The 15,890-nt window shown below is 40.3% G+C and overlaps 1 protein-coding gene across 1 annotated transcript in view; it reads left to right on the forward strand.

Annotated features, from left to right (window-relative positions):
* LOC125764172 (M-phase inducer phosphatase-like) overlaps positions 1-15,890 on the forward strand; it is a 111,925-nt gene that overhangs the window by 22,374 nt on the left and 73,661 nt on the right. The window contains exon 3 of the mRNA XM_049428104.1: positions 4,823-5,021. Within this exon, the coding sequence (XP_049284061.1) occupies positions 4,823-5,021 (199 nt within the window). The remainder of the gene's footprint in view (positions 1-4,822; positions 5,022-15,890) is intronic.

A 15,890-nucleotide genomic window follows, 5' to 3' on the forward strand; every position in this document is an offset into this window, starting at 1 on the left:
TGAATTTATCAATTCTTTTTTCTATTTTGCATCAGGTTTCTTCCCATGCAATTTTTTTGCTATGCTTTTTAGTTGTATTATTTCATCTATGCCGTATTTTCTGTTATTTATTTCTATTTCCTTTTGGAATTCCTTATGTATTTCCTCAGCTTGTAATTTTCATTGTGTTAATCTAATCGTTCTTAATTTCTGAGTTTTTTCGTTTAATTTCTTAAGGGTATATTGTTATTTTCGAACTAATTCTATTAGTTTTGACATACCTGTCTATTTTGCATTGATTAGTAGTTACTGTTTCACTTGCGGGTGTGGTTTCTGCAATTCATCTTCTGGTGTCAGGTTGCCGGTTGTTTTCTTCTTATCGGGTGCTCTTCGTGGAGTTCCTGATCGATGTCTTCCACGTTGGAGACTCCTGCCTCTTGGGATCCCGCCGGTCAACATTTGTGATCCGTGGTCTCGCCTTCCACTATGTCTTGAAACTGAACTGTTTTTGTGAATTTCTTCTTACTTTTTTTTTTACTTTGCTGAACTATTATCACTTTTGTGTTATGATTCTTTTGCATCGTAGGTAATCAGTTATAAAGCGAATAATTTTCCGACACTGAGCATAACTGATGCTTTCACTGTTCGATTCGTGGATTATAATAAACGACTTTGTTGCTTGAATATTTGATACAAAATTGTATTGGAGTTTGCTTTAAAATTCCTATCTCAAGTATAGTTCGTTGTATTACTCTAGGTGCTTTATGATCGTTAAATATCGATCTTCGTTCGAACTACTTCTTTGGATGCATTTTCACTTCACTTGCATTTTAATTTGCTTTACTTTTTACAACTTTTCACTCATTTAACGTTTTCTTTATAATATGCACCACTTTTCATTTTTGCGTAGTTAATCATCACGTATCACGTTTGGCGCAAATATTTGTCTCTTTTTCCATCCATCGGACACGAGAATTTTCCACTTGGGATCAGTTTTCAAAAATGAAATAACACTTCGATGCATATTGCTTAGTTCGCTGATCAATTTGTTGATTACACGATGCACTTTTTGACTAGTCGTCGAATTAATTTTTAACGTGGCCATAACTGCACTTTTTTCTTTTTTTCAAACACTCGCTGTTCACACATCCGAAGATTGCCGATTGGAATCACGGTCGCCATGTAACAGGCTTTGACCTTACCTGTTTTGTCACCTATCTTATCATCGGACTTTCTTCCCGTTCCATCACTTGGTGGAAATTAGTGAAGCGCGGATATATCTTACTGACTTCACGAACGTTGGACACATTGAGACGTTACTCAATGGTCTGGAAATAAACGGACACAGAATGGTTACGTTCTATGCCAAGTCCAGATTAAGTCTGTCTTACTTTGGTCCGGTACTTTATTATATATCATTCTAAAAGTATGCTTAAGTTTGACGCCTTTGTCGTTCTTGGGCGGAGCCTCGCGGGTTGACCTACTTTCTTGCGCTTAAACGCTTTTGTCAAAACGTGGACATGTTTTGCCTCGTAAACAATTTTGGGCTTCGCTGCGCGGGTCAGTTTTGATTTTTGATTTGGTGTTATTAAATAATCATCCGGGTTCTACCTGTTGACGTTTCCAATGGTTGTGGCCAATGCTGACGCAGCACATGTATGTAGCCTACTTGCATTGGACTCATTTACTTTATGTGGGTCATTATAAATTTGGGTTGCATACTTGTGTTGTCTATTTCTTAAATACCGATCCCAAAGTCTGATTTCTGTAATAGCTGTTACTTTAATACTAGCTGTATAGCAGATTAGATATTATCTGCTACAGGTGTCTCATAGGTTATTTGCTGATGTACACCATTCGATACGCATTGGCCCGGCTGTAGGATAGAATTGATAGAGTGATGTACTGTGCCAGTACTTGTACCGAAACTTTCCCATTCACAGTTTCCTAGTGCTATGTGGCTGTGTTTGCGCAACTACAGTCTAACGGTCATTATACCACTAGTGGTGATCGCACGTAACAGCACGAGTGCTTAAAATCATGGATCCACCCTGTAGACACTTGTCTACACTCATCCGTTGAAGTTGAAATCGTCGGAGCGTAAAAAGCGCTTGCATTCTGTTACCTTTTCCATGCTTCGTGTGTTCGTAAGACTGATGGGACTGTTTTCACGTGGAACCTGCTGCTATAATTGTTTTGATGCAATGAGCAAAACTTTACATAAGAAGAAGAGCTAGAGAAATAAACTAATATTCCTAGACATTCAGTACGACTAAGGGTACAGTTTTGTATTTGTCGTTGACGTTGATGAACCCGCCGGTTTCTAACAGATCATCATCGTTTGCTGTACTGTGCGGAACATTCAACTTTTGGTACGCCCAGGGTACTGTTTCCTTGCTGCTCCAACATTGTTCAAACCTCTGGACTGGAGGGGACCGAAAATGGAAATAGCCTTTACCGGAATTGTGCACGGAAGTGTGAAGAAGCGTGCCCGTCCGTTCAAGAAAAAAACGAAACGAACCTGATCGTAAAGGGCAAGGTACCGCCCGACCTAACAGGTGCAACGGTCACTACGAAGGGTTTCAACGGTTTTTCCTTGACCACTTTTGACGGTTAGCAGGTAGGGTGGTTTGATTTGTTTCGAGGCCGAGGATGTTTTACTTAGTTTTTGATCGTTTCTTTCTTTCTTTCTTTGAAGGAATCAAACCAAACCGTTGCCGGATATGAGATTCGAGTTATGCTGGTAATTTTGACCGTAACTCACCACTGCGCAGTTCCTGTTCGGTTACAGGGTACGGGCCCCGACCGGTGTACTGTGTGCCTGTACTGGGCGTATCGTTCGCGATGCACACGAACCAGAATGTTATTTGCACGGTTCAAAGGACACCCACTGACAATGGACGTACTTTTTTGTTGGTGTTTTTTTTCTAAGCTTACGATCGAAAGGGATAGGTTTGTCTGAAGGAGATGGACATTCTTAGACGGTAGGCATTGTCTGTGTGACGTGGCAATGAGGGGAACGCACTGTATAATTCTAGCGTTGCGCACGTGTTCAAACATGATCGGCAGCAGTTTCACCGGAAGCTACGTTCAAATTCCTATGGAAATAAGTGCGCGCGCGCGCACGAGAGAGGGCGAGGCTTTCTTGGGTCGAGTTCAGAAATATTCGGCACTACGTTTTATGACACGTGTATTTTGTGTCTATGCGTATTGCCTTGAGAAGAAGGAATGGATTACAAATTGAGTTTTTTGCGTGATCCTCAGGATGTATTAATTTGTTCAGCTTCCAGTTTTTAGGTAAGGCTATCTGGTGATATTTGTCCTACATCTTCAAGCAATATAGCTTTACGAACGATGATACCCTAGCCGTCAAGTGAGCTGGTGTGCTATTTATTGTAGTTCAAATTTCGCAACTCGTCAATCTATTGAAGGAAGCACGTGTTGGACAAATGATGAACATATGTCTTGGACGATGCTTTGGTTGTCTTTTATTGCCGTCTTCTACGTCTAGCTTCGAAACCGTCCCGAACCAGTCTAGTCTTTACATCTTGCACCATTTTTGTGTGGGGCAGAGTTTGGGAAGTGGTAAACATCGACATCGAGTGTCTTTTGGCATACTTTAATTGTATGCAGGACTGTGTCTTAGAATATAAAATATGTTTGCTTCCCTTTTGCTGCGTACTTCCTTTAGGGTCTGTCTTAGGTAGATCTTGGGTCGGTGGTATTTATGCCCACAAAAAGAGCACACCGAAAGTGATCGTGTAACGAGATGTGTTCTTACAGCTTAAGATACGCTTTTCTTCCGTTTCCTGTCGCTTGTGTTACGCCGACAGCGTCCCATCAGCCTACAATGTAGACGGAAGTTTGCAAGATCCGATGTGTGTACGTGCAATCGGAAGCAGACACTTTTCGGATAGAGATCACCGTTCGTACTGTTCACTTTGCGAAAGACCCCTTATATCTGCCGTTCCGTACAAAATAACCTCAAACATATCAAAGCTCGGTTAACGAACTGAACAACTTCTCGAATGTTGGATTTATTGGGGAAAAATAAAAAAAAAAAACTCCAACCAAACATTATATGGTTTTTCAATTTCCTGTGGTTTCTCTGGTTAATGCTCATCGTAATATTAAAATTGAAATCATTTCTGAGGTAATTGACAAAACATGACGAAATTCTGGTCAATTCAATGATCCGAGAGTTTTAGGCCAGGTGTAATCTGAATTACTTTTCCCTTTATTCGTTTCTCATGTCTGTGTTTACTCGATGTTGTTTGTACAATTAAAGTTATTTTATTATTTATTTTTTTAAGTTTATCATTATGCAATTTGATAGTTTTCTTTTTCAACAAATCAAACAAATTTCGTTAATGGAAATGTTGATGTATATCTCACCCTATAAAATCAAATCGATCTAACGATCACATTAATGTTGGGGTATTAGAACTGTAGCTATAGATAAGGTACAGCAGCTGCTGAAAGTATGAAAGAATTCTGTGTTCGACAATGCTTTATCAGCAGCTCAGGCTGTGCAGGATAAACAGTGTATTTATGATTGATGTAGATAGGATTCGTGGAATTAATCTCCTTGTAGCCCCCAGCAATAAATTGCTAAAATACATCTAAGCGCGTACTTGAATGTTTATTTTACGGAAAAAAATATCAACCAAAAATTGTAACCGATGTATTCTTCTTTCTGGTTCTAATCTCCTTGAAGCCCTCCAGCAATAAATTGCTAAAATACATCTAAGCGCGTATATGAATGTTTATTTTACGGAAAAAATATCAACCAAACTTGTAACCGATGTATTCTTCTTTCTGGTCTACGTGTTTCAATTCGCAGAAGGCCAATTTCATCGGGTACCAGGCGAAGAAAGTAACGTGACGCCGTCTGCAACATGTACTACCCACCGGGTTCAGCTTCCGACTGCTGACGAGCGCGATCTCGAAAATCTCGGCAATGTCGGCGGCAACACCAAAGACGACGAAGGCTCCAGCCAGTGGCAACAGCAGCATGAAGACGGTGAAGAATTGAACCACAGGTAGGTGACAAATGATACCCTTATTGCGTACAAATGCGTACTCCTTCACCATTTTGCAATGGATGTATGTGCGGCAAAAACTACTTCTTTAATTTTTGGTAACAAATTTGATGGGTTTTCCTCTGTTCTATGCAATTCTTGTACCGTGATAATTATATGTGGCGCCATCGATACCCTCCAGCCGATGAGACAGGTTTCTTTCTATGTAGTTTTCCGATTTTTCGTTAATGCTTTGTGTTATCATTATCTGTAGGACAGCAGAAAAAAAAATCAGAACTTCCTCACAATGAGCATGACACTGAAAACAATGATTAACTGGAAGTCATTTTTCACATTTTATGTTTGTGCCTGCTGAGACAGTGTCGTAGCGTGAAACAAGTGCATGATGGCCTAACCCCGTAGCACTACAACCCAGATCGGGGGCACAAAAAAGGACGTTAGACGTGCGTTACGCATCGATGGGAAAGCAATTGTTTGTCGGTTACAATGAGCAAAAAAAACGGACGACGTCCTTTACCGGGTCTCTTCTTTGTGCATGTCAATGCGTTGGCGTAAGGATCGGCTATTCGCCCGGGAAAGTGGATTGTTGCTTTTTTTGCAATGTTTTTCCTGTTTGGCGCTATCCTTCGTTAAATGGACAGGCCTGTTTGGTTCGTGTACGTAGCTGTTAGTGCCGTATGCTTTCTTCTTGAGGCACAAATCATTTATCATGTTTATTGATAGGTTTGACAGTAGAACCCTGGCGCGTTTGGCAAGGGTATTCGCCATTGCACTTGTCGGGCTTTTTAAAAATGGATCCGTTACGGTCGATACAGGGTATTTCTCGTTTGTCCCTGGCGTGAGATTGACCTGCCAGCGAATGTTGAAAATAGTAATTAAAACGTGATTTCTGCACATTAAATGAACTTCCTTTGTCGGAGTGCAACTTTTACGGAGATTAAAGAAGGCAGTTTTTTGCCTACACATACAGCTTTGGAAGGTATAGTGGCATGGATGGAGAAGGATCATTACAACTGGTTACTGACAAGCAATAGTGCTTATATCTCGTAGAGTTTAAAGTTCTTTTCGTCTAATACAGTTTATGAAGAAATTCATGCAATTACCCTCAAGTATGTATCCTTGCAGGTGAAAGTTTTTGGTAAAATCATGCTAAGAAATTATGTACCTTCTCTATAAGTGTATCAGCCAGTAGCCGGTATTATTTACAAGTTTTACCACGTTACCATACCTAATGAGGGTTAATTGTCTTCTACGGAAAAAGTATACTACAAAGCTTTAAAATCATACACATCAACCAACACAAATCGGTCATGCATTTCCAGCAAATGGCAAAGATCGATCAGCAGTGCCGCTCGGATCACAAGCCAAGGCTCCGAAACGTTCCCTTTAAACTTTTCCGCTGGACATTCCTTGTGCAGCCCAACACAGCAAACGTCGAATGGCACCCCATGCCGGGCCATCGGAAATATTAACGATGGTACGTGATTTGCAAAAAAATAAAAAACATCTTCAAAAAAGTTGAAATATCCTTCCCAGTCCCTTACGGAGCAGTTTTCGGAACGGATGCTTTTTCGGTCCAACTTGCAAGATGAATAGTATCCGAAGCCGAACCATTTGAAGTGTAGCCAATTATTGGTGAAATTGCATTATTTTTGTGTCGATGAAATAGCCGTATTTTTCTTCCACGCAAGGTGTAACATTAGCCTCCGAAAAGTGGTGTTTTATAGCAACACGAAGGTGCAAACTGCACTGTGAAATGCAATCGCGCCTTCGCGTATTGTTCAAGGATCTTAGGTGGGAGCGAAAAAGGATAACATTTTTGACACTTTTCTTTTTTTGTCTTGGTTTTTTTTGCTGCGTGCCCGTAACACTGGTTGTAATGTGTGATTTTGGGTATGCTTGCATAATTTACGCACAGCGGTGATTCGATCAGTTTTTATGACTATGTGATGTATTGCACCGTGTCGTAAAACTACGTGCCGACATTCGGTACGAATACCTTGTACAATGTAACGTTGACTGCCTGAAGAACCCGCACCATGCAAAAGATATCGCACTGTGCGTTCTCTCTCCACGGGATGAGCGCCATGCCATAAATTACACGTTGAGCCCGGAATCCTCACGTGTTTTTATGATACCTCATATAGATAGTATATATGCAGGAGGCTTCCTGGAACTGTTGGTTGCCATGTAGAGTGTGTGAGGTCTTAACGTACTTTTAATGTCGCATTTAAATATTGCTATATTGAAGCTTCTAGTGTATTTGCGTTCTATTTTATATTAAACTATAAATGAAAGTTAAATATTTAATTTAATGAATCTTGAACTTTTAATGCTTCACCTATATTATTATTTTCCGTAATACTCTGTTATCTATCTGCTCTATATCCAGCGTGCGGTAATATGTCCATCGTAACAAGATGAAGGTTTTTCACAGAATTTAATGGCATCATTAATGTTGAAGGTCACTCCCTAATAAAATGACAAAGCCTTACTTTTGTCCGTAAAATCGTAAAGGACATAAAATTTGTTTGTTAAGCAGCAGACCTTATATCTCCCTTTGAAGTTTCAAGCCAAAGGGTTGCAATGCTGAAGTTTTCATAATCGGCCGTATCGGGGAAATCGATCGTTCCGCAAAGGTCGTCGCGCGGTGTAACTCATTTTGTAGCACAGCTATCTGAGAGTATTTGAACAAACAGTTATGCACTGAGTTGAAAGGCAGTTTCGTTGTGAATTGATATACCTTTTTATGTCATTTGCGTACTGAAAACAAAAAACCTGTTTATTGTCCTCAAGCTACATAAAATATGAAATTTAGTTTCGTGGGTTTAAGTAAAACATGTAAAAATTCACAATTAAAACATATTTTTTCTTAATTTTGAATATCCATAAAGCTTGCAACAACATTCATGTTCTATAACATCAGTAGAAATATCTAAACACAACCATAAGCAAAATGCACCCCGAATCCGCTGCTCAAAAAGTCGCGGATTTCTTTCCATGCAAATGGGAACGGTCGTCGCCGTGTATAACACTTGTTTTCAAACATATTGCGTTTGCTTCAATCTAGTAGGCGCTTTAGTTTGAATGAGTGTAATTGAGTGGTTCCGTGAGTTGAAATGAGTGTAAATGAGTGCACCGCGGCGATCTTTGCGGAACGATCGATTTCCCCGATACGGCCGAATGACTTATGGTAAACGGTAAGAAAAACAAAAGATTTGTTTTCTCTGCTACCTTTGTATTTATGGTGTAAAGTTGCTATTTTTTGGCTTATCTTTTTAAATCAAATTGATTGATGATATTTGTTATATGTGTATCAATATTAATTGTTAAAGGAATAAAATTTTAAACCATTTCCGTTGATCATTTGATCGTTAAAATAATTATGTAACTGCTAAAGGATGTGCAGATATTTGATACGTTGCCGTGAAGTACGTGGAATATAGCAAATCACAGGATATGCTGGTGGTCTAAATCTTTCGTCGATGAACCTGCTGGTATGTAACAGAAAACCGAGCGGAAAACGTTAGAAATCCGATCCCGTTCACTGTCAAAATGGATTTGCATGACACTGTTCGCGCTGTCAGCCTGGAAGAACCCATCAAAAACATGGTCGAAAACTTCACTATATGGTAGTGAAGAACCTTTCATTGAGCTTATGATATTGTTTTAAACATAAATGGAAGACGAGTTAGAAAAATAAGTTCATTTAAGCGACATAATGCCATCACACTGCATTTTATTTTTTGTGCCATAAAGCACAAACTTAAGTCAACCTTTTCACAACCTATTCAAGGATAGGCACATAATTTCATAAATTATTTTTTAACTATCCCTTTCGTCCTCTTTGAGCCTGTGATGTATAGTAGCGCTAATGAGGCGGCTGCCTGAAGAGTAAATATTGATTCTTTCAGGTTCCCACCAAACACAATGGATAGTCAGATTTGCTTTTATTGTGTGGAGAAATATTCGTTGTGCCGTATGGCAAGCGGCAACTCTACCGTGTTGCATAGGGAAGGGATCCTAACAGGTAATCAGATACAAAATTGTCTGTGCCCATATGGTGTGGGTACTTTTCGTTTCCCTGTGATTAGCCGTTCACCAGACACAATCGATTAATTGGGTGTTAGATTTATGGATCCTAATGACCACCCACCCAAAATGAAGGGAATAATCCAAGACATACCGCACTGCAAGACGATCACCATTGATGAAAAGGGTATTCGTTTGCATTTTTTATTGTACCGATTAGATCAAAATAAAAACAACAGCTTATGATAACAATTTCCCTAAGATAATTCCAATTTTTCTCTCGCTAAAGAAAATAAGTTGTAGCATCGATTTGTTTTTAAACTATTTTTACATGGAGTGTTTGTTGTACTGCTATGCCTCACTGGAGCAAATATGGTTCAAATTGCTACGGGGATGTGTATTTTCGTATTTGGAAGTACTCTTCATTCCGATCCCCATGGCGAAAATGGAGGAAAGTATGATGAAGTGGACACTCGAGCCAGCTCAAGATCGAACGATCGCCAACGATGGCAGAAAAGTGCTTCGTATGACGATATGTTCCTCTGCAAGCGTTTTGGAATTGTTTATGTGTGTGACTCTTCAAGTGTTGAAGTTCCTGTGACCGTATGCGATGGTAGAGAAGTGGGAGTAGAACCAGAAGGGTCAGTCGCTGTAGGAACAGAACCAAATCTTTCCACAAATCTTCTTGCGTCCTTGAGGTATTATTGTTACGAGGCTTATGTTTTGGCGCGTGAACGTGGCGTCTAATTTTTTAAACATGGTAGAACTCGCTCAAGAATAATGTGAGAGCTCAGGGATTTTATAGCATACAATTCAAGCAAGTAATGAAAAGCAGGTTACCTACAACTTTGTAGTTTAATCGATATTGCATTCGGATACCATATTCGCGGATCTCTGCGTCTCTCGAAAGTATGTCGGGGACTCCCTGTATATCTCTTTTTTGCACTTATAACCTCAAGAAATCCAGTCAAGTACAGCCGGAAAAGAGTGTCCTTTTACCGTCCGGAGAGAGACATGTCTCCAACTAAAGTGAATTGTACCCTAGATTAAGTCTTCAATAGTTTTAAACAATAAGTCTTGACCGTTCTTTAAGACTTCAAGAAATCATGCCGGATGTCGTATAGTCGGATAATGAAATATTTGCCAAATGGGAAAGGTCCTGATGATATCAGGAGCAATGTGGTAGATTGAACTATTGTGCAATATTGACTTTCGAATGGTTATTAAATAACTATTACTTGCGCAGTCCAATGAGATTTTTCTTGGACCATAAAGTGACCGTTATTTTGTTGTTTCACGTATCCCACATCTCCACAATCAGAGACGAACAAGGAAAAGGATATTAGTTTAACCGTATTTGTTCACTTTCCGCCAGATTCTGGTAAGAAGAACCGTTCGATTCCGCTATTTTCACCTTGCTTATTGGGATTTCTCTCTTACCTTATGGGGTATCCTGACAGTGCAAAGTACGGGTACGTGCGCATATAAGGTTTCTCCATCATTCCATGGTCGGACCTTTCTGTCCCAGAAATGTATACCTGTTGCTCACCGGAATACAGGCCTGTATACTTATGCTATTGTGTTTTTATATTTTCTATTATGCTCGGCAAATTCTGTCTACCTTATCCATTCATTCCTTCACCTGTGGTCCTGCAGGAGGAGTAATAGTAGTAGTAGGTTGTGTGAAACGGTACGGCTCATGATGTGGAGGCTACCTGTTCTTCCTGTGTTTTGTTGTTGTTCCTGCTTCGTCCTGCTGACAAGTGTGCGTTCCAGCCCGTGCGCCAATACATACGATCCTTTTTACGGGGGTGTTGATGATCACAAACGGTTGGTCGTTGGTACGTGCGAGACGCGACGATCGGCGGCATTTGTATGGAACTTTCCAGCTCACTCCAGCATATTCTGCTCACTCTTGTAACCTGCCGCCCAGTGTCTAACAGGATTATAACAGGTATGCTTTAGTTGTTCTCCTATCTCTGTTCATCGTTGCACGGTGCCGTCCGATCTACAAACGGTGTCTCTGTCCTGCCACAGACCGTGGCCTACTGCTGCAGCAGCATCTCACAGCCACACAATAGTATGATGAGATCGGTGTGCTGGACACGAGTCAATCTTTCTGCATGACGGTTGGGCGATGAGCCGTGAGAACGTGCGCTGGCTGCAGCAAAAGTGTGCGTTTTTATGATTTGTTTTTGTTGGTTTCTTTCCATTTTTTTTTGTTGTACAATCTTCTTCTCACTTTTTCCTGCAATCATCAGCCTTCACTATTTCCTAACGAGAATATCTTCGTTTGTTTATGCCGAACGGTTTTTTTTCTGCCCTTCATGTTATCCTTTTTGCCCTTTTTTTGGGAGCGAACCGTGGGAGCAGTGCGAACGATAGAAGGGATGGAATTACCGCCACGGCCCGTTGGTGATGTATTGGTATGGACAGTGTTGGCGCGCTTTTTTAATATTCTGGCGCGCAAAACGGCGTCAGGTGGATTTTGTACGTGCTAGAAATCTGTTAGGAAAATTTTTCTACATCACAGAATATAATTGGAACGTGCGGCTTAGGAATGCGGTCCATTATGTTGGGAAATGTTTCTATAGTTCCTCATATCGTTAATCGCGTTTCATGGTTTTGCATCATTTGTGTCGTAATTCGTTAAGGGATTTATCGTTTAACACTTGCAATGAGGTGGTAATAATCAGTATCTTAAAGAAGTCAAAAGTTGGAACTAATTCCACGTTACAGTGAGAGTTCTTCAACAAAGTGTGTTATTTTTCTTAAATATGACCATCCTCCCAATGTACCATGAGGAGTATCTTATCCCATCCATTAGATTTCGACTTCAATTAATGATATAATGGCATTAGTGTTTACTCATCCGTCACACTGTCGTGGACAGGACACAGTGCAAGGACAGAACCTACTTCAAGGTTAATTGACAATCAGCTCCCGGTAAATCTTCCATCATCTCGGACTTGAAAGAAAGCATTGACCAACCCCTTACAAACTAGACATCTCACAAATATAAAAAATGAATAATGAAAACGAATTACCATATTTAAATTTTTACCATATGCAAATTTTTGTCGTTTTTCATTAATTTTTTTTCCCCATTATATTTCGCCCCATTGTGTCGGTGAAATTAAAACAGCTCAGGTGTTTTCTTTCGGATCTCTAGGGGCTATGGACTGCTTTTCATGTACCTCAGGTACGCTGGAAAAGGCGTAGCAGAAAGGTAAAACTTATCAGTGGCTCTGAGAAGCGCAGCTTATCTCGTAGGAAAATAAACAACCTTAATGTTTCGTCTTTGAGATTCTACCGACGCATCACGTCGGCCAGCAAGGAGCTATTTGCATTTTCTTTTAACATTTCAACGTAAAGTCCTACATTGATTTGGAAGCTGATTAGATGCTCAACCGAACGGTGGAAGGATAAGCACTGGGCTGATGCCCATAGAACCGAAAGGGTCCTGATAAAGGCAGACCCGAAAGAAGCATTGCAAAACGTGTACCCCCTGCCGTTCGGAGAGCTTTAATCCTTCCGCAAAAGAAAAGAGAATCCTGAAAAAAGACACATTTTGCTTGTCTTTTGCTTCTGCACCCATTTGGAGGGAAATAGGAAAAAAGAAAATCAGCACATCCATTGATTGTCGAAGCTTACTTACGGTGGACTATGGTCAATTTTCGTTGTACACGCGGATGTCATGTACAATTGGCCACTGCTCATGCTGGCGGTGTGGTCCTACGTGCTACAAGAAACTGCCATTTATTGAGCAGATTGCATCCTTACCGGGGGTTTTGTGGCGGTTGTTTTTTTGTTCTGTAACGTCCAGCCACTACATTTCTTTTGCTGGACGGTGGATTCCTGCTTTTGGGTGGAACGTGATCGTATTATGGGTACGTGATACCGGTATGGTTCCAATTTTAGGCTTTCAAGTTTTGCCAATAATCAGCACAAATGCTCATTTTTAAGAGACAAAAAGTGTAAAACAGCAGGACGCTAAGGTGTGGAACACGTTTTATGTAGGTAAGATCGGTTTTTGGACGGATCGTCATGAATAATTTATACAAGCAAGTTAATGAATGAAAGAGTAATTCATGGAATCATTACACAATGATATAGAATATTCACAACTATTACCTGTTTGATTGCATTACGACAATATGGTCAAAGAGGTCGATCTTTCCCAAAACTATGTATCGATGTAACGTTTATGCTTGCTTCATACATACTTTACACTACACTGGTGAAAAACGTAAATTATTATTACGTTGTGTTGTTATGTTTAAGAAAATAATACATCCTTTCATCGAAGTCCCGTTACACTGAGCCCTATAATCAACGGACTCTTTCGACCGCCTCAGTAGCTCGGCAATTAGGGGAGACAAAAATGAACGTTGGAGCAGCAACTTGGGGCTATAAATGATTTGATTGCTTGTACAAAAAAAATACACAAAATCACAACTGATCATCCTTTCATTTCTTGTTTTTTTTATTATTTTGAGTTTGGTTATGGTCATCGTTTTAAACACTCGCGCCACAAAGGACAAGAAAAGCATGTATGTCATTTTGTCGAAAACGGTAGGTAATTAAATCAGCACCGCCGATAATTGTAAACTTTGTAAACCGGTTTTATGTTTCCCGTTCTCGTTCGAAAATTGTCCGAAAGGATCATGGGAAAAAAATGCAGATGAAATACTTTTGGGCACAAAATGGGCCCTCCGCTGAACTGGCCATCGTCCCAAAAGCATGCATCCGTCCCGGACGGAGGGTTCTTTGGTTCAATTGGAGAGCTGTACAAATATTGGCCTGAAGGGGTTACCGCTTGCACACATCGTTGAACTGGACAAACGGGAATGTGCAGTTAGTATGCTTTTTTAAGTCCTGCTGTAGCTACATGGACATTTGCTTAAACTGTGGTACACAAAATGTAGAGTGTGTAATTTATATAGCTCTTAAAGGTTACAAAATAGACATACGACCGTTATAAGTTACAAAATAGAATCTTATCCAGGAAACGGTTAAAGATCATACAATAACGTCCCCGAACGAATAAAGTGCAATGTTTTCGTTTGAAAGTCATATGTTTCGAGAAGGAGATTCCATACGTAACAAAAAAGAAAACCCCAGAAAAAGCAGGAAGAGATCCTTCATCAAACAAGTGCATCGAAAAAGTTCTCCGAATAGAGGCTGCGATCCTTTCCCGAAACCCAAACAAATTTTCCAAAAAATTGGAACAAGTGTTTCGCATCAGCGGCAGCACACACTCCCACAGTTTTAGGGTTCCTCCTTTAAAGTTGTGTTTTTTTTGCGACTGTCGTCATCTTTCGGGTTTCAAACCCCTGCAGAAGTCATGTGTTTTCGATCATATGATTATTTATTGTTCCGCTATCCCTTGTCCTTCTTTTGCGTGGCATCTCGTCTAACCGCGTTAGACGAAGGTTTTGTATGATCGATAAACGATTTGCTTAAGAGAAAAAAGATCAAAACACGAAGAACTGCTCTAAAGAGGCCGCAAAACCTCTTTAAGGTTCCTATTTGGGTGTGCGTTCAGACAAATCCTTCCTTCTTTTTACTCTTGGGCCTTTTTTTAACTCACACCAATTGCGGAAAGTTGGGTGTGGGTGCCGAAAGAAGAGAAAAGAAGGGAATTCCTTTTAAAGTTTAAAAAACCTCAAAACGTTTCGGTATGTCATCATGCTGTTGCATCCCGCAATATCCTTTTTGGCCCTTTGCGGACTTTCTCCGATTTCTTCGATTGATTTGCTTTGTTTGGTGTTGCTCTTGTTGGTAGGCACCCAATTCTTCAAGGGCTTTTGCGCCCACCTACACGCCTGTCAAACGCATATGCACCAGTTCCTTGAGCGCTGTCTATCGTATGATCGGGTTCCTGTTTGTTGTTGTTTTTGCTTTCTCGTTGCTTCAAGTGCAGCATCGCATTTTGCGATCTGTATTCCGGGGAATTTCATGCCAAGTTATGTACCCATTTTTACGTTGCTTCATACTTAGTTTAATGGTTAGAAACTGGAAGGATGGGTTTGATATTCACTTTTTGGCTTACTGTTGACTTCGTCTGGATTACACTGGTTGTGGGCCGGTTAGCTTTTTTTGCGTTACCAATTCGAGAATCTTCATGCTATGTTGCATATGGATTACATATGTTTGCCATTTGGCATGGCGGGATGTGAGAGCGTCGGCAAGATATGCTGGACAGAAAAATGACACCATATACCACTCGGTATGGGATCATACCGTCGTTTCAAGAGGTTTGCCGAGAGGTTTTGCTCCAGCAAAGGGCGCTTTCGGGAATACCCCCCGGTGTGTTTTGAAACAGTGTCGCCGTGGCGAGACCGTTGCGAGCAGTCTAATTTTGAACGAAAATGATGATCCTGTGATCCTCGCCAATGAATGGTACGAATTCCGGCAACATATGTGCAACACAAGTGTGTACGAAGAACGTAGACATTCAGTGACGTTACTCTCAATTCCGACAACATTCTGTTTCATCGAGGTTAATATGATTAATCGTCTAGATATGAAGTTGGGTAGAAACGAAATTCTTGATGTTTATGTTGGCGAATTTTTCAAGAATTCAACATGTTGCAGAAAGTTCGATTTGAAGCTCATGCTTCAAATGCTTATCATGCTCTGTATGATTGCAAGCCTTTCTGTATGGTTGAAACTGTTATCGGATCTTATTAAGATGACTTCAAGTTGAAGATGTAGGGCTAAATTCTACTTATTCCACATAAACCTGATTCCAAGAATGGGTCAATTATCCTTTTTTCAACTAGAAGTTTGAAGTACACGGAGAATCAATTAAAATTCCCTAATCAAACAGAG

This window comes from Anopheles funestus, chromosome 2RL, assembly GCF_943734845.2.
Source record: "Anopheles funestus chromosome 2RL, idAnoFuneDA-416_04, whole genome shotgun sequence".
In the NCBI taxonomy this organism is placed as follows: Eukaryota; Metazoa; Arthropoda; class Insecta; order Diptera; family Culicidae; genus Anopheles; species Anopheles funestus.